Source organism: Contarinia nasturtii, unplaced genomic scaffold (assembly GCF_009176525.2).
Source record: "Contarinia nasturtii isolate CC-2019 unplaced genomic scaffold, AAFC_CNas_1.1 Cnas_scaffold_1371, whole genome shotgun sequence".
NCBI classification, from domain to species: domain Eukaryota; kingdom Metazoa; phylum Arthropoda; class Insecta; order Diptera; family Cecidomyiidae; genus Contarinia; species Contarinia nasturtii.
In genome coordinates, this window is record NW_022198708.1 from 2,930,421 (window position 1) to 2,950,390 (window position 19,970).

At 28.8% G+C, this 19,970-nt stretch overlaps 1 protein-coding gene across 12 annotated transcripts in view; it reads left to right on the forward strand.

Moving 5' to 3' along the window:
• LOC116345680 (heterogeneous nuclear ribonucleoprotein R) overlaps nucleotides 1–12,231 on the forward strand; it is a 36,196-nt gene extending 23,965 nt beyond the window's left edge. For 9 of the 12 annotated variants that reach the window (XM_031775266.1, XM_031775275.1, XM_031775267.1 and 6 more), the window contains 3 exons: nucleotides 3,641–3,807; nucleotides 6,671–6,854; nucleotides 11,614–12,231. In XM_031775266.1, coding sequence (XP_031631126.1) covers nucleotides 3,641–3,807; nucleotides 6,671–6,854; nucleotides 11,614–11,795 — 533 coding nt within the window. In that variant the 3' untranslated portion in view covers nucleotides 11,796–12,231. The remainder of the gene's footprint in view (nucleotides 1–3,640; nucleotides 3,808–6,670; nucleotides 6,855–11,613) is intronic. The other 3 variants (XM_031775278.1, XM_031775277.1, XM_031775276.1) reach the window with 2 other exon arrangements.
• Nucleotides 12,232–19,970: the final 7,739 nt, after the last annotated feature.

Sequence of the window (19,970 nt, forward strand, 5' to 3'; positions counted from 1 at the left end):
AATTTTCGATATAACTACTATGATCAGTTTTAATGCCGTTTAAGATATAAATGTTGAATTGATACAATTCAAAACAATAGAATATGCGATTTCCGGTTCAAATTTGTTCGTTGGCTTACGTAAATTACCCTTAAAGAAAACAAATTTATACGAAATGATCCACTTTAAATCATAGGCTAGTCGACCTGTTTTTTTTTAATTTGTTCATTAAATTACTATTAAATTAATTCGACAAATGTTTTAGTTCCGACATTGTTCATAATTATTTTCGTCCTAATCTTTTTTTTGTGTTCATTTATGTTCTTGTGGTATCAATTTTTGATTCTATTATTATCTTATTATTCTTTTTTTTCTGGAGATAAAATAAACAAATCTGATACAAAACTAATTACTTTTGATTACGCTTTATTGACCGAAGCTCTATTGAAGTGCATTGGAAACAAAAAAAATGTTTGATAGAAAGTTACAAATAAATATCTCTATTTGCATATAAGTATATGTTGTATTTTCTTTTAAATGTGAGCGTCGCCAAAACGCTTTTTCAATTCTATTCACATTAATCTAATTGTTATTGCTAATTATCTTGTTAGGCGAGATGAAACATACGCATTTCAATTCAGTTTTGCGGTCAATGCAAGCAAAAAAGCATTAAAAGTACATATGCATCGTATTGAAAAACCAATATTAAAATTTTTTTAGTCAAAAATTGTTGTTTGAAATCGCCTTAGTTTGATTATTTTTGTTTTTCTTAAATATTTGTTTCAAACGTAATTTCGCTCATTCGGTAGCTTTGGTTTTATTTCTTTTGATTTGCAAGAAACAAATTAGATCCCTGTAGCTACGCTAATAAATCGAAGGATATCTCGCATGCGTTTTTTTATCTACAATTTTTTTCTGTATTTGTTTTTCTATTCTGATTAAAGAAAACTAGAGTCAAAATGTAGTTTTTCAAAGCCTAAATTTGATTTTGCAATAGAAAACGAATAAAAGTAAATAAAACCATAATGAAAGATATCAAAATCCAATCAAATTCGTTTAAAGTAACCAAATTATTGAGCAATTTCACATTGTCTCTTTCTTCCACACACACATACACATCACATTTTTTTACTATTTTTTTTTTGTTAATTTAATTATTATTTGAATTATTAATGAAACGAAAAAATGCTTGCAAATATATTTTTTTTGTAATTGTGGGGTATTCTACATGTGCCAAAAGTTATTTGAATGTGAAAATCTTGTTGGTTCAACGACGACGATCGAAATGATCTGACCTAAGATTTGCTTGAATGACAAAGACGAAGATTTTGTTTAACTATGGTGATGCACTGTAGACAATCCTGTACATATCTCTTTACTCTTCTCTTTCTCTCTCTCTCTAATTTTTTTGTTTGGTTGAAATGATAATCGATACGACCACTTGAAATCGATCGATCGACCCCTTATAAAACATTATAAATAGGAAATAATAATATGGGTCTGTCCATGAGCATGACACATTTTAATTATATGTACCAATATTCAGTTCTGTTCTATTGTAATCTTCAATTAAGTGCTATTGAAAAACTAATTTTTGTATCAAACTGGCTGCTTCTGATGTCTATTTTTGTTCAATTGTTTTCCTTTTTCAACAACATGGCACATACACACCATTTTATTTTTATTTTATCTATATATATACTTAATTTATTTTTTTCCATAGAATCTTTGTATGTATGTATAGGAGTAAATCAAATAACCCATTAAAATGCAGTATAAATGTAGCTCACAAAATGTGGCATAATCCCTTTCAAACAAACCGAAAGAAATTATGTTTATCCCTTTCTCCGTAGTGAAGGAACTCACTATACCGTATTGCATGTCCTCAATAAAAAAAAATCTGTCATGTATTTGCATACCATACCGAATCAATCAATCAAAAACAATTTTTTTTTTAAATAAAAAACAAAAATAGGCCAATGATCACATACTCAAAAAGAGATTGACAAAAAAATATATACATATATGAAAACACAATATTTTCAAATGCTAAAAAGTTATCAAAAATGCAAAACAAAAAATATATTTTGGTGAACACAAAGGAAAATATTTGAAGCAAAAAAAAAATGGAATTCAGCCGAAATTTTGACCCAAAAACATTTATATAATAAACATGATCTAATCAGAGAGTTTTTAGTATTTTGAATGTACTGTATTGTACTGCGTTTGCTATTGAATTATATATACACATATTGGTTTTGTTTCGGTAAAATTTAACAAAAAAAAAAATATAATAATATAAAGATGAATAAATCACACACATACATTTAATTGGATAATATAGACAAAAAAATGGAGTTTTCAGATTTTTGTTGTGATTGTTTGATTTTCCGCAGTTCGGCACATTGCGAATGTAGACCTGATATTTGGATTCGATCAATTTTTCGTTTTGTTTGGCTCACATGAGTATATTCTGTTAATTCATTTTTTTTTTTAAATTGATATGATAATCATTTGAATAATAATTGAAGCGCTAAAACATGGCAGCGCACATACAGCAATGAATCTATTGACCAAAATTTCTTATCGCATTGGTTCAGTGTGCGTACGAATTAATGCATATGCTAGAAATGGCGTTTTTACCGCACTGAAACATATTGATATGGATGCGGTCTTAAATTCTTTGCTTGATTCCCTCATCCCAGACCAACAAAAATATAAAGCAAAAACAACTACCTACAGCAAAACAACAGCAGCAAAACAAAAACAAAAACAAAAACATTGAGAAAATTGTACATTTGCGAGTGTGTATTAGGACAAACATGTGCAAAACATTTCAAAATCAAACGGAAATGAAAACATTCGAAGCATCAAAATCCGAATTGAATCGAAACAAGTACAAAAACAAAATGTAGAAGTACTTTTTTGATCGCAAAGTAAATATATTATGCATTAATTGGATACTTAGAAGTAAACAAAACAAATAAAATAAAAATCTATCTACAAAATATATACTATACATATAGGACCAATCCAAATTGAAATTCGATTACGAAATTTGATATGAATCAGTGACCATAATGTTGTCAATCGAAATATATTTATAAATGTAGTGCTGGTATATATTATTGACTCTCTTTCCCGACTCGAAATTCTCTAATTCGAACAAAAGAAAACCAATTATCTATTCATTTCTTTTCGAAACAAAAAAAAAATAATGAAACCTTTACTGTTTAATTGTTTTGATTCTTGAGTTTGCTTGAGTATATTTTCTTTCAAATTATGATTTTTTCTTTGGAATTATAGTTTTAATTCGCAACTTCAACTATATGATTTTTTGCCATTTAACGTATCTCTGTTTAAGTATATACATATATATCTATTATCTCTCTATCTCTTTTTCTGTCTCTATCTCTATTTCTATCATCTATGGTACATCTTCTAAAACTTCAACAAAACTCTTCTACTTTCTTTATTTTCTGAACAAAAATAAATCGATTTATCAAAATCGTTTAGTTTGTCAAGATTTATAAATAAATTTATCAAAAAAAAAAAAAAAAAAAAAAACAAATAATTAATTGTTAATGCTATAGTTATTAACTGTTCCTAATGCTACTTCTGCTGTTCTATTCTATAATACATATGTCTAACAATTTTGTAGATTATGATTACGACCTTTATGGTTATACTGATTATCGGGGCGGATACAATGATTCTTATTATGATGATTATTTTCGTTCATACGATGGAGAACAGTTTTTCGAATATACGGCGAATAGTGGTACAGGGCCACAAAACACAAATCAAAGAAACAACAGAAACATATCGGTGGGTGTACATAATACTACACACAACAAAACAAAATTTCGTATACGAAAACAAAAACTGAATAAACATGAATAAAAACATAAAAAAATACATACACGAAACACTTACACAAAATTGAGTTTTGAGGGAATTATCGAAAATACAGAAAAAAAAATCATTTTCTATGACATATGTGACACACATAAACACACACAAACATACACACACGAACACTCACACAAAACACATATTTTATCAAAATTGGTTCCGAGTTTCGCGTTCTCTCATACATATACACAAATAGCACATAAATACACACACATAGTACTCAGCGCGTAGGAAAGTGCTAAGGAATACTCGAACGATCAGGGTTAGGGATCAATAAAAAGCACAACTTTAATTGTGACGGCCGTTTTCCCGTTTTACAAATTCCCCAGTCAGTCAGAATGAAGAAGCCGGTTCTAAGTGAGAATGCAATTGATATCACTTTTGTATCAATTTAATTCGTGTTTTGATGTTGAATTACTAAAAATATGTGAACAATTAACCGCAAGAAATATGCGAATTGAACGGCAACGATCAATGGAAACTCTGAATATAAAAACGATGCAAAATAATTGCCATTTTTCATATATATTTTTTTCAGAGTTGCCATTGCTCACAGACCCGATTCAAATTTGTTTGCAGTTAATTTGCGTTTTTCGCAATTTTTCGATAGTTTGGTATCAACAAGTGCATTAAATAGATATAAATTTGTCATTAATTTTGTTCTCGTTTCAAGCCCGTTCCTTTTGTACAGAAACTGTTTCACAGAGTAATAAATGTTTGGAGTAGCGCTCTGAGGAGCTGGCGATGTACATAGGAGAAGAGCTTTTAAGTAAGGAGCGAAATATTAAAAGTTTCAAAAATATTTAAAATATATTTTTTCAACAAAAATTTCGCTGTAGAGGAGCTTTGTTCCTCAGCGCCCCGTTGGCTCCACAGAACTTCTACTCTTTTCATTTATTGCTCTGAGGAACAGTCTCTGTTTTTGTATAACTCCAGTCTATTTACCTGTTCTCTTTATAATTTAATTTTATTTAAGCTTCAAATTTTGTTTACACTTTTTATCAAATAAATTTCGATATAAATGTCACAAATCTCTTGAAAATCTACGAGATTGGTTGGTGTTTATATATTTTCTTTTCCAAAATTTAGCTTTATCCCAATTTATTTGATCATCTTTTATTTAATCTGCTTCAACCGCTTTTTTACATTTTTATATTTTTCTGTCTATTTTCATTTTATCTATTCATACTGCTTATTTTTACGCTTTATTTTAAACAAATCTAATGCTTTCTCGTTTTTATATGATATTGCTTTGTCCTTCATTAATTTAAAAAAAACCTTTTTTCTTCTTTTTTAATTTATTAAAATGTTGATGTATTGAATGATCAATGTTCATTTCTACTGAGGTGCTATTGTGAGCAATATAAAAGCAGCTTCTGTTAGATACGTCGCAGTTCATTTGATTAATAATATTTGTGTTAATTTTCAAATTTCTTATCTTAACAAAAATTAATTTTTCTGTTTGCGTTACCCCCCAACCCCCAAAAACCTCCAACACCCAAAAAATCAAAACAAATAACTTAACAATTTCTCTGCATATAGACACTTACTTCCCGTTAAACTGAGTCCATTGACAGTATATATTTATATATATTCTAACATTTAACCACAAACATAATACATAGTGTTTTGAAAACTGCTTCATGTAAACTAATCAAAGCGTAACATATAAATTCCACTTTCCAAAGTAGCTTAACGATTCGATGCATCACCAAATGGAAAACAAAACGAATGAAAAACTAAAACAACTGAATGAAAAAAAAAATCCAAAATTCATTAATTGACTCTTTTTTTTTTTTGTAAATTTCTGATTTGTCATATATTTTGGCAAGAGCAAAAAAAATGGAAAATGATTTCAAAAACAATAACGTAGAGGCACAGCAAAAATAACTCCAATTTTATTTTCTTCAAAATTGAGTTTTTTTTTGTTCCGATGACAAAAACAAATTATTTCGTTGTTCATTTAATGAAAACCCCAAACAAATAAAATCTATGCACAGTGATCCACTTACCAGCACACTAATTGTCTTATGAATTTGATATGCTTTGTTATTTAGTTTCAATTCAATTTCAAATTATGTGACGCCCGCAATTATTGACATTTTCATTTTTCGATGGCATTTTCGTAACAAGGCATTCATTTTAATCGTAATCCAAATGTTTCTCGAATGTTTTGAATTTTATTTTATTTTCATTTCGAAACTCAAAATCTGAAAAACAACAAGTAAATTCTTGAGATTAAAAACAATATTCACATTATTCAATTCGTTACAAATTTATCATATCTCATTCGAAATTACGAAACAAAAAAATATGGTTGCAGATGTGTGCGAATTTTCTGTGCTCAAATCAAAATTTCCAGCAAAAAAAAAAATAATTTAAACGAACAGTGAACAACCCGCTTTATGTCTTCGATTTGCTTCCTTCTCCTCTATTCTCTTTGTTCAATTCAGTATTTCATTCGTTAAAGTTTTATCTTTTATCAAAAAGTAAACAAAGCAATGATGCGAATGACAACTACATAAACAATATATTTTTTTTTTTCGAAAATAAAGCTTAATATAATTACTTCAAATTGAAAATTTTGAGAAAAAAAATTATTTAAAATAATAGATAGGGAATTGAAAAGCAATTGAACCAATGTCCAACTTAAACAGTCATTTACGAACAAACAATTCGAGGAAAAAACTTTTTTGAAAAAAAAAAAAAAAAAAAAAATCCAAATCAACAATCAAAACTTAATTAAAAAATCCTAATCGAATGTGCTACTGTGTAGGGAGTTGGTCATTGTCGTGGAATCATAGTGCCTTCCCGAGCCGTTGGGCTCCGTGGCATCAATCTGGAGGAATTACCTCAACGTCTCAACGTGGTAGCTCCAATAACCGCGGCTTACCGTGGAATACAAGCACATCTCAACGTTCGTGGCACTCAGCGAGGCAAGCCACTGCCAAATACAACAGGTGAGAGTACATCCAGACCGATAACGAACAAAAAACATATATAGACAATCAAAAACAATCCAAAATTTGAAAAAAAAAAAACCAAAACAATGAGTATAAAACATACCAAACCAAACCAAAACCAAAATATATTACAGATAAAAAAAAAACAAACAAACAGACAAAACCAATTTAAAATTCAAAAATAAAAATCAGCGTGCAAAATGGCGTATTGACAGTGAGTTTCATTTAGACAAATTGGATATTGAATCAAATGATTTCGTTTCTTCTCAATCAGTGCACATTTGTCAATAAGCCAAAACTTTTTCAATGAAAAGGTCTGCACACATGTTTGATCATGATTTGTTCTAATTTTTTTGTTTGCTGTTCTATACAATACACAAATCGAATCGAGATTCTAGTCGGAACAAAACGCATGGCCGAACTTGTTGATTCACACATTCGATAATTGTGATGAACGCGCACAGCAATTTCAAATTATTCATAAAAACCAAAACCCTTTTTTTTTGTTAAACAAAAACAGAAAAAAAACAAAGTATATGTACAAAACGGCGACTTGAGAGCCATTAGGGTTCCAATACAGACAATATTCTATATAAAATTAGATTCCAAACCATAAACCACTTTTATTAACATAGGAAAAATCTATCTTTATTTCAATCGAACATACTTTTTAAGTCACTTCAAAATCTAACTCAGACAGCCAAATGAAAATCGAATAGAAATGAGCTCAAATTGTTACAGGATTATGTATTTAACATAAAAATTGACGACATTAACTTTAAGCTCAATTAATTTAATTTTTGTTTCGTTTGCTAAATGCGAGGTGTTTTTTATTTTGTTTAATGTTTTTTTACTGAACCGCTTATATTCCATTACATTGTTTCCACATGCACACATATACAAACACATAATTTTATGTTTGCCCGTATGTCTCACTTTTCTCTTAGCTTCTCATCACCCGTTCGTTGTAACTCTATGCAACGCAGTTAAAAATTACAAGTGTCGAAAAAAATGGCCGAATGAAATTGATTAGATAGTGTTAATTTCGCTCGAAAATATGAGCTCCATACCAAATCGTATTTACGACGAAAAAAAAAAACAAACAAATAAACGGGTGAATGGCATTAGATGGAAGAAACACGTGGTTTTTTCGGATATCAGGCATCTCGGTTAGGATCGTTTTTATTTGCATGTGAACTTTTTTCTTTCCAAATCAAAGTCCAACGCAAAAAAATGGCATTTCATTGATTTAAACTTAAGCATGCAATATCATTTATAATCGATTGGGGGCTTTATTCAATTCGTTATTTCCCTGTGAACCATTTGATCATTCTCCCTCACACGCTTGCTTAAAAAATCGATTTTATTTGTGAACAGATTTCTATACTTGCTTTAATATCGGCAAAATTTGATTGTCAATCGATTTTGAAATCTCGGCATTAATAAAATTTCAGATTTCAGTTTTAAGCGATTGAGCGAGTGAAAATATCATCCTCCCTACAACCAAAAGAGAGAAGAAAAAAACCTGTGAACCGAATTGATCAATGTGTGTAATGGGGTGTGTAGTTTGAGAGAGATATGATTGAGTGCAACCGTTGTACATGTCGTGTGATACAATTTTTTTTTTTTTTTTTTTTTTTTCAAAAGAGTCCAAATATGTAAAGTTCAGCTGATGGGGTTAACTATTTTCGTACATGCAAATGTTTTGATGCTGGAAATAGTTTGAAAGTTCACGATAAATGCAAAACAAACAAAAAAATACATGTTTTTTTGAATATGATTGGCCTATTTTTGTCAATTTTGCGACAAAAACACAAGGAACTGGGATTTAAAACTAGCTTAAATTCAAACATTCAAAAATAATCTATGCATAATATTGTTCTCTTTTAAAAATCATTTTATTCACATTTCATATACTATTCTCTTTTTTTGTTATTGTTTTAAATTTATTTCCAATAAAAACCAATTTATATGTATCGGATAATGGCAGCAGTGTTGTTGTGCGCTGTATTAACACATTAATTTGATTTGAAAATCTTGGCAAACAATCCAAATAAAACAATATGCTCTAAATGGTGTGAATGAATCGAAAACAATCTGCACAAACATGGCATGTAAAAATGACGACCACTCATTTTTCGTGCAAAAAGCCGATATGTATGTGCTTTTTTAAAACTATGCAATTAATTAATTGTTTTTTTTTGTACTTGCTGTTGGCATTTTGTTGATATATTTGGATTGTTTACATATACATTTGTCGTTATTGATTTCATAAAAATGGCTTCAGCAACAATTAACAAATTATTCTTCAAAAAAAAAAAGCTCGAAACACAAATGAGAAATCAATTAACAAAACATTGAGCTTGTAAGCTGCAAAAAGATTTTCCACTTGTTTCATTTTCAAGCAACCAAAAGTAAATACATTGAATTTGAGAAGATAAAAAAAGCATATGAAATAACTGTTAAATATGGTGTCAAATAATAAGAAAAAAACACGTATAGTGACTTAAAAACAAAAACAGAATATTTGTAGCTTTTGTACGAAACATTTTACGAATTGCACCTCAATTGAATGCTGAATTTATTTAAACAGCCGGCAAATAAGTGTTTCATTTTGTACTTTCTATCATTTTTGTTTCTATTTTCTTTAAACAATTTATTGACGCTTCAAATATGGAATAGAAAATTATATAAAAACATTGTAGTCATCATTCCGATTTTTCTTTCTCATACTATTTACATATGTGTTTTTTTCATTATTTTGAATACACATAGTTTGTCACCTAATGTTCCTGATTTATTGAATATATATATTTCTTGCATCAAACCATATATCACAAACACAACACATACGCATTTCACTCTCTTACACACATTCACACACATACACACACCCACACACCTTAACATAATACATAACAATTCATATACATTACTCGCATAACATTTTTGATTCATAATTTAAAATCCATGCAATTTTCTCTGCCAAATCACTTTACCTCAATTCTACCTTCATTACCGCTTGTTCTGTTTTTTTTTTTTTTTTTGGTTTAACTAGAATTTTATTGAGAAGTGAGCAACGAAAATTTTCCGTGTAATAAAAGTTTATTTTACGCTACGCATATCATCTTCTATCAAACTGTGCTTTTAAAACTTTTCCCACTTTCGATGACACTGACATATCAAAACATAGTTGTACATATTATGCTACTAATGGTTCTATATGTAATTTCGGTATGACAGATAATTCGATTTTTAAAGCGCTAAATTACACACAAAAGACAAACTCGATATAATTTGAACCGATTCTAATATGAGTATATATTGAGAGAAACCTTTTAAATTCATATTATGGTCGGAATTCGAAAATAATTTGTCGGATTTGCCTCTTGTGAGATCGATAAATAATATACACAAAATAAAAAATATTGCGTAAAATGGCATCTTTCAGTTTTCCAGTCAATTTCTTTTATATTCTTAATGTTTGGACATAACATTGCGTTCACATTTTAAATGCCAACACATGTGAAGATTTCATACATCCAAATGTGTGTCACAAAGCATTTTTAATGATATATCGAGCTAATTGTATTTTTATACAGTTCGCTCTATATGAAATGAGATTTTGTTCATAAATATCGCAAACAAACACGTTCGATCACTGTTCACATAGCCAATGCACATTTAGTTACACAGCTTAATAAGTTTTCTCATCTCACACAATACATGCTCCACTCAAACACACACACGCAAACACGCTCATACACCTAATACACATACATTTGATTTTTTTATTCTTTAAATTATATCAATAATCATACTATCTTAATGCTCTAATCTCAAGCCCGTTTTGCATATTCAACACTTTTTTTTTTGGTTTTTTGTTTCAAATGCATATATTTGTTTCGACTCCACTTTCTTGACATTATTTTTTTTATTATCATCTTCTTTATTATATATAACATTAATTTGATGATTTGATTTTGCGCAAAAATATTTATAGCGTTAAAGCTGTTTTTTTGAATAATAATAGAAACATTCCAATACAGAGTTTGGCAAAGACATTCTAGATATTTTCTAAAAATGCAACTTCTATCCATATAGCGATGAGTTTTCTTTGATCATTTCAATGAATACATAATATATCTTAAATATTTTTCTTGCATTTTTTATAGATAATTATCTATATCTGAATAGAAGTGTGTGCTTTTTTATCTTTGTCAAACACTGTTTCCGATATTCAAAAATTTGTATCCTCCATCCAATTGTTTTTATTCGTGTTTTTTAATTTTCGGTCACATACACAAAACCAATTTCCTTAAACTATTAATTTATTCATTCAATTTAATTTGATTTGTTCTATTCACATAAGGTCCATAGTTTTATTTGTATAATTTTCTTAATTTTTAAGAGAAAAGAATATCCCAAACATAACGTACCTTTGGATAAATGATCAAGTAAAACTGAAATTCATCAAACAGTATTATTGTAATTGTATCATGTGTATGTGTGAAAACGAAATGAAATTAAACAGTAATCACGATACAAATTACATACAAATATACTGTTTGAGCGTTAAATTTTTAGATTATGTTTTTTTACAAACAAACAAAAATCAATTCACAAAATTTAAAAAATAAATTGTCTGCTTATTTTCTTACTTTAATCAATTTTCGTTTTTTTTTTCGTTTTCATTTTTGTTTCTGTTCTTTTTTCTTTCATTTTTCATCCACCAAAAAAAAAATGAAACCTGTAGTAGTCGGTAAACGTAAATTTGATGGCGGTCACCAAAATCCAGGGGATCCGAAGCGACGTTACGCAAGTGGCTTAATTTTAGGAAATGGTGGAAATAATTGGGGAAGTCAACCGTTGCCTCAACAACCATTGGGTGCAAATGGCGAACAATGGTACACGGATACATATGCAGCTTGGAGTTAAAAGGAAAATAATTTAATGAAAAAAGAAGATAAAAATAATAATAATAATAATAAAAAATCACAATAACACGTTTTTTCACAATTGGTGAAGTAAAAGAGATAAAAAAATACACATGTTGTTTGTGTAGAGCTGTACGAAGAAAACTAAGCATGCAAAATCAAGACAAAAATGCGAAAAGAAGAAAAAAAAAATTTGAAATTAATGAAAATTCATTGAAAAAGAAAAACCGATAGACTGCGGAAAATTCGCCTAATTTCGTTTTTTGATGTAGTTTATTTGTTTTGAACAGAAATAGCGTCTATGTGATTTTTCGTGTCTCACTTTAATATTACACATAATCCTTTTTCTCTATTTCTTCTTCTTATTTTTTTTTACTTTTAATAATTTTAAAATTACACACACATGATAGTTTTTAAAAGTTTTCAATAGATCCATAGGTGATAAAAGATAAAAAACAACAACAACAACAACACAAACACATACGAACTCAATTCAACAACAAACAAACAAAAACTTATGTCCACCATTTCCATTTTGTTTATGTTATTTGATTTTTCAATCTCAAATACGTTTACTTTTTTTTAATTACATAGTTACATAGAAACAAGAAAAAAAAAAGAATCAGCTTAAACAATAGAAACTGATCAACAAAAAAAAAAATAACAAACAGAACCCATACATACAATTGCGGAAAAACCATCAGATTACACGACTTTGGGATTCATACGATTAATATTTCAATTTTTATGTTTTTCTTTTATTTAATTTTTATGCATGTACTTTTCTTTTTCTCTTTTTTTAACACACTCTTTTCTTTTCTCCTTAAAAATAATTTAGAATTTAATGTTAACTAACTTCTATTTATATTGGCAAAAAAACATGAAAAAAACCCAATCGATTAAGCAACTAAAAAAAAATCTTTTTGACATTTATAAAAAAAATCAAGTATAGAAATAAAATGAAAAGCTGATTTGTCCTAAAAAAATACGTACACACTGATAGATTCATCAACGAAAACTACAAAAAAAAAAACAAATATCAATTATTGAACTGCATTTTGTTTAAAAACAAAGTCTAAGGCAAATCAAGACAAACAAGAAATCCCAAATGTAACCGAAACAAAAGCGAAAAATGAAATTCAATCATAATAATAGAGAAAGCTATTGGCATCAATTGCTATTAATTCATTTGTATGATAAAAAAAAGAAGAAATCACTGAGTTCATCACTCATTTTCCATCAGCGGACTGATTTTAGTTTTATATATTGAGGTTTTCTTTGAATTTTCTTTGCTAGTTTTTCCAAAGATTAGGAAAATTCACAGTTTATTTTTTCTTTGAGACATTCTAAACAGCGTTTTTTTATTATTATTTTGGTGTGTGTGAAAAGAAGAAATGTTACACACATGATTATTTCGACCAGAATGCGCGTATGTTATGTGCCCTTCAGTTCCCACGATTCGGTGCACACAATTTTCATTTCACATCCGATTTTTTTTTCATTTTGCTTCAATTTGTTGGGCAATGATACACATATTCCAAAATACTTCCACCCCTCCACAAAAAACCAACAAATAAAAAAATAAATAAATAAAACGAACCGAAATACACAATGCTCCTTAATGGAAAAAAAAAATTCATAGAACCGTAATAATGTTAAGCTGCAGCCATATATCTATTGGCAGTGACTTAACCCATTATTTTTTTCTTCTTTTTATCTCATGTGTTGTTTACTTTATATTATTTCTATTTTCTTTTACGTCAAATCCTCAAAAGAGAGAGAGAGAGAGAGAGAGAAAGAGAGAAATGTTTGTTATTATGTTACGTTCGTGTTTGAATCCAATGATTTTATTGTTTCTTTATAGGAAGAAAAATGATATGATATAAGGACAATATATGTTTTTATGCAAAATGAAACAAATACTACTGATGTAATCAATAAATTGTTTAGAAATAGAAAGTGCGTTCGAAACCCCGATATAATGGCAGAAAAAATGAGTTAAAACGGAAATGAAAAAAAGCACGTTTAAATAAACTTACGAAACACGAATCAATCGAAGGAGACATTTTCAAATCCATCGGAGCACGACTCATTGTAGTCCAACTCTTTTTTTTATAGAAATTATGTAAACATTTGGAAAAAGCTCTTTTCCAAAACGAAATTAATTCGATAGTAGTATCAAAAAAAAAAACTATATACATAGGCGTTTACTAAAAAAAATTAAGAAAATAAAACAAAAAAAACATACAACACATTTTCTGGAAAATAAACAGCAAATTGTGAAAGAGAATCCGCATCGAAACTTTGATTCGCTAGTAATTTGTGCGATCCGAATGCATCGCACAATAATTTTTTTCTCTATCATTGGCGCTCAGTGTTCATTAAGTCTTAGTGAATAAAAAAACAAAACAAGTGAATATTTCTATACATATTACATAATATTCGAATTTATATCATTCTTAATTTCTAAGATTTGTATCGTTTTTTTTTTTTTGTCGCAAATAAAAGATAATAAAAAATGACAAAAAATTTAAAGCAGATAAACACATATTTTTCTAGGATTTCTTTAGATTGTATTTAAAATTTATTCGAGATGAACTATTCTATGAAAAAAAAAAAAAACATAAAAATAAAACAAACAATTTCGAAATGAAAGAAAATTTGAAACATACATTTGAAACATTACAATTTTTTTGAGAGAGAAAAAAAGCGATCGAAAAACGGAAAAAACGAAACAGGGACTCGGAAACGCATTCATTTGATAATGATCGCATAGAAACGCGATCATTATAATTCACACAAGCACGTCAAACCCACATATGTATTATGCATGCATTTCTGGGTCCTTTCAGCATAAATACACTCGTATAATCGATACATCCAACAGGAAAGAACTAATAAGAGTAATAATAAACATATTAATTACGGTAAAGATTTTTAGAGATTCAGAAACAGTTAAAAAGCGAAAGAAAAAAAAATATGGAATGAATTAGTTTGAAAATTAAGCCTACATTTAGATTTTTCGCCCCTCTCCCCGCATTTACAATAAAAAGATACAAAAAAATCACAACTTTTACTGCGCACTAATTTAATCAATTTTTTCACGTGGATCATTTTGTTGTTTTTTTTCAATTTTTCCATTCATTTTCTTGTCAAACAATTGTCCGATTTGCTCTATTTGGAATCACATTTAAATGTTATATCGTCACACTCACTTTTCTACAATATCATTGTTTTGTTTTCGTTCAGTTTCAAGTTTTTCCAAAAATGAATTAATTTAACACTCACTCACACACAAATCATATTATGAAACAAAGAAAATTTTAGTCTTACAAAATCACTAGATGAACAGTTTTTTTGTGTAAGCAATATTGTACACGTTGAGCAAAGGGAGGATAACGAATAAAAAGAGATGGAAATGATGATATTGAAGAAGAACAAAATAAAAATTAAAAAAAATTAAATGAATATTATAGTAGCGTCGCTTTCAAAGATCCACAATGGTGTCAAATCAACCAGTTATGTTAGTAAACAATACACAAAATGAAACAGTAAACGATCGTGCGCTACACACTCAACCCATACACACACACACATACACACTCACAACCCGCTATGTGTGACGCTCATGCTTAAATTTTAGGTTTTTGACTAGTTAGAATTTAACTATGACTAGAGAGAGAAAGAGACATACAAAACCCCTAGCATCGAGATATAAAACCAATTTTAGTTCTAAATGCGTATAGAAAACAAATCGATTTCAATCGAATGATTAAGAAATAAAAAAAAGAAACGAACGAATAAGATTCCCAAAATGAAATGTGTACACGACTTCGAAGAAGCCTACTTAAATGAAATGAATTAAGAAAAAAAAAACATCAGCAAATTTACTTTGAAACAAAAAAAAGCATACATTCACGAGCACATACGCAACGTGTATTATTTCTTTATAAAAAAAAACGACTGGAAAATTGATAAACGAATTTTCGTACAATTTTTCGATTAATTATTTATGACATAAGATTGATTATGCACATTGCACATATCTCAGTTGATGGCTTACGATATTTGTATGAGCGTATGTTTAGGTCGATTAAAAATATGAAAATAAATCGATGCGGAATAATAAGAAAACATTTGAACAAAGACAAGAAAAAAAAATCAAGTAAATTAACATAATAATATGCATTAATTTCAAATCAGATTATCTAAGTTGCTTCACAAAATGAAAATTTTATGCGCATAAAATTTCAGTCATTCAAAAATAATTTTTTGTTCTATATGAATAAAAAAAGTAAAAATCAAACATTTCGATACACATACACACACTTGTTCATTGATAGAAAGTAAAATGCGAGAACGCTGATGAATTTTCAAAATAGATATGTTCGTGCAAAAGCTTATGTTTTTTTTAAACAAACAAACAAACAAAAAATGTTTAATGTGAGCAATAAAACGTTTAACTTTTTATTACAAAATAATTCAAGGAGATGTTTTAATTCTAAGAAGTAATAAAAATCAAACCGGTTTTCAAAACATTTTTTATCGTTACTTTTTTTCTACTCTTTTTTGAGTTTTCTATTGTATTATTCATAGGCAGGTGATGAGCATATATTTGCGCAAAAAAAAAAACCAAGAAATGAAATCAATGTCAAAAATCCAATTTTTACGAAAAACACAATCTGACTTCGAATGCGACGATGCAAATCTTAAGAAAGATGAACTAAAAATATGAAAATTAAACGAACACATATATTCAAATGTGTAATGTAAAATTATTTTATTGGTGCTGCTTTAGCCTCTCAGCCACTTGATAGCGCATATCCAATAAAAAACCAGGAGAAAAAAAAATTCATCATTTTTCTATCTATTTGTTCGAATTTACCATTTAAAAAAAGGCAAACTTTTTATTAAGCCCCAAACCGAAATTTGCACACAAAGCGCCGAAAAAAAAACGAGAATTAAGCTTAAAAAAGACCACTTATTTCTTACAACACTTTTACATTCACATCGACATCAATACACATATGCAATGAGATAGAAACAAAAGAAAAAACCGAATCCTAGACATTTAACAAAAAAAGCATACGATCAGAATTGCAGTGGGCCTCAAGATGGTCCCAAATATCTGATAGACAACAACAAAAAATATTATTGAATGAAAATCCCTTGAACAACACAATCAAATGGTATCAGACACACGCAAATATAGACACCCACACAATTCATACACAAATTACACACGCAAATCCCCCGTTCCATCAAACATATTGGTTTAATGGTGCCCATAAAAAGCTGCCTTATAAAAGCAAGTGGGAGAAAAGACTGACAAAACAAAACAAAAAATATTAAATGTAACTATAAGAGTAATTATTTAACATTTATCTATATATACAACGTATAAAAAAGTATTCGCACACTTGAGCGCAGAATTTTGTTGAAAAATTTGTCATGTCATTTCACATTCACCCCTTTAAACATTCAATTTATTAGAATGTCTTCAATTAAAACGAGCAAAAATAATTTCATTCGATTCCAACTCAATGGGTTTGATGATCCAAATGTGTGCATCAATTCTAAATTTTCTTTCCTCTTTTCGTTTCAATTAAACATTTTCCAAAACTTTTGTTTCTTATCTGCACTAATTGTCAAATTTGGCATTTGAATGTTATACACTTTCTTTCAAAAATGATGATTAGAATATTGAAGAATCAAATGTAATATATTAGTCGCTGCAAGTGGCGATCAAATGCACGATGCATTAAACATTTATTTTTAGGCTTAGATGTTCGTTTGTAATTTTTCAACTGCTAATAGTGTCGAATCAGTCAACGTATAAGTTACACAAAATGGGGTCGAACGAACATAACGCGGATCCCGATTTTATAGTATTATATTGTCACATTTTTGTCAACTGCTCCTATACTATGATCGCTTTTATGTACATATATCAGAACGAACCATGTGAAGTTCATTAAGTTTGAATTTTGTTTGTCGGAACTCGTTGACCCAAAGGTGAAAAACCAAAAAAAGAAACAGTCCAACACAAAACAAAACCACTCAAACAATGGTGGCAGAGGTAATAAATCGTATGTGACACTCTGTTTGATTGAAAATGTTGTCGAAAGGGAGCCACAATGAGAATGAGAGAAAATAAGACACGATTCTTGCCAGGGCCTATGTTCATAAGACTAACTATATTATGAGGATTTTATATGTAAAATGTACATTTAATTTAACTGTTCGCATAGACTAGAACGAAAAACGAGGCGCTTTCATTTCAAACACATTTTTTTTTTCGTTGCTTACTGCAAGCAAAACTCTCTTTATTATTATTATTTTTTTCACTTACTTTGTTTAACTTCTAAGGATCATTCAATAACTGTTACTATCAACAATATTCTGGTTGAGATTTTTTTATATAAATATTTATGATATATTGAAATGATTTGATTAGGTTTATACCAGTTTCATTTTTTGAAATATTTTTTCTTCTTTTTTTGTCATAAAATTCAACCGTAAAAAGAACATTCTTCGTCTTTTCATTTTCATTTAAAAACAAAAAGATTGTGCATTGCTTTGAAGTGAGTGATTCGCGACAATTAAAGTAAAAGAGGCCGGTTGTAAATTTCACTTTTTCCGGCTGCGGTTTTATTGTTTGAAAAAGCATACAAGTGTTACTAAAATTCAGTGGGATGAAAAATATATTGGAAAAATGAACAGGTCATTTAACGCACAGAAAGATTTAAGTTCAACTTAATCAAATGAATACGGTTCTAACGGAAAAAATAAATAAGTTTCTGAAGCCGGGAATTAATTTTGCGTTGACATATTATGTGTAAACGATATTTATACCACAAAATAATATGTGATTTCAAACAGTTTCTTTTGTTTATTTGTTTGTTTGTTTTTTTTTTTTCGTTGTATAAATGTGCAAAATAATCATCGAAATGCATGCGCTTTATAGCGTGCGCTCTATCTTAAATTAATGTGTGCTATGCGAAAAGTCAAAGTGCATAAGAGTAATGAACTTCATATATTGGCATAAATTGAACGATTGATCGATGAAAAAAGAAATATGAAATATGAACTTTTGAGGATGAATGTAAAACATTTGAACTGTTTGAATCACAATTTGTGGCGATGCATCATTTCATTTAAAATGTTCTTTCATTTATGATGCAGTACATTGAAACCGGCAACGATAGGGAAAATTGGCAATCGAATTAAAAACGAAGACAAGACTAAAAAGTGGAATTTTAAGAAATTTAGATTTAAAACAGTCCAAAAATGTCCAACAAAACATGCTCACACAACGTTATTTGTTAGTTTTCCTTTTTAATACTGAATACTGTCACATCGACTTCAAAATGTGTACATAAAAATAATTTTCGTAGTTTTAAATAACGTAGTTTTGAATTTTTAAGCGATCCATATACATTTAATAATTAAACTGACGTGAAAAACTATATAACAAAAAAAAGAAGAACAATTCAACTAAACGTATTCTAACAAAACATACTAATTTACATCTCATTGCTGATGATGGTTGCTTCGAATGATGTGCATGCATTTTTGTGGTGCAAGCCAAACTGTTTTTGGTTGATGAATATGGACACGAACGACAAAGTACATGCATTTTGTTTGCATCACCAAAATCTATTCACTTATTTCGAAGGTTTTCCGTGACAAAAAAAAAAAGAACGCGAAGAAAATGACGAAGACAAAAACTTGTTGGAGATGTGTAAATTAGCCAAGAAACTCTTTTATACAGAAAACAAAAATCCATAAAACTATATAAAATGCAAGTTGACATATTTTAAATGCTATCAAGAAGATGAAATTACATTGAATTTCGACTACGACTAATTCGAACGATTGTAATAATAATATTTGAATTATTTTTCAAATACAATTGTGCATGTAGACATGTTAAATACATTTCAGAAAACCGCAACGGATTCAGAAATTGAATGATGAAAAAAGCAAAAAACCTAAATAAAATTGAAATAATTAGATTTACGAATGGGAATAGCGTTTAAGTAACATTAGTAGATGCGTAGAAGTGAGTGATAAAATTGATAGATTTTTTTTTGTTTGTTGTGCGGAGTAAGTATAGCGGTATATGGAGGATATAAGCCGACGAGTAGACGCTAGACAGATTTAATGAAAATAA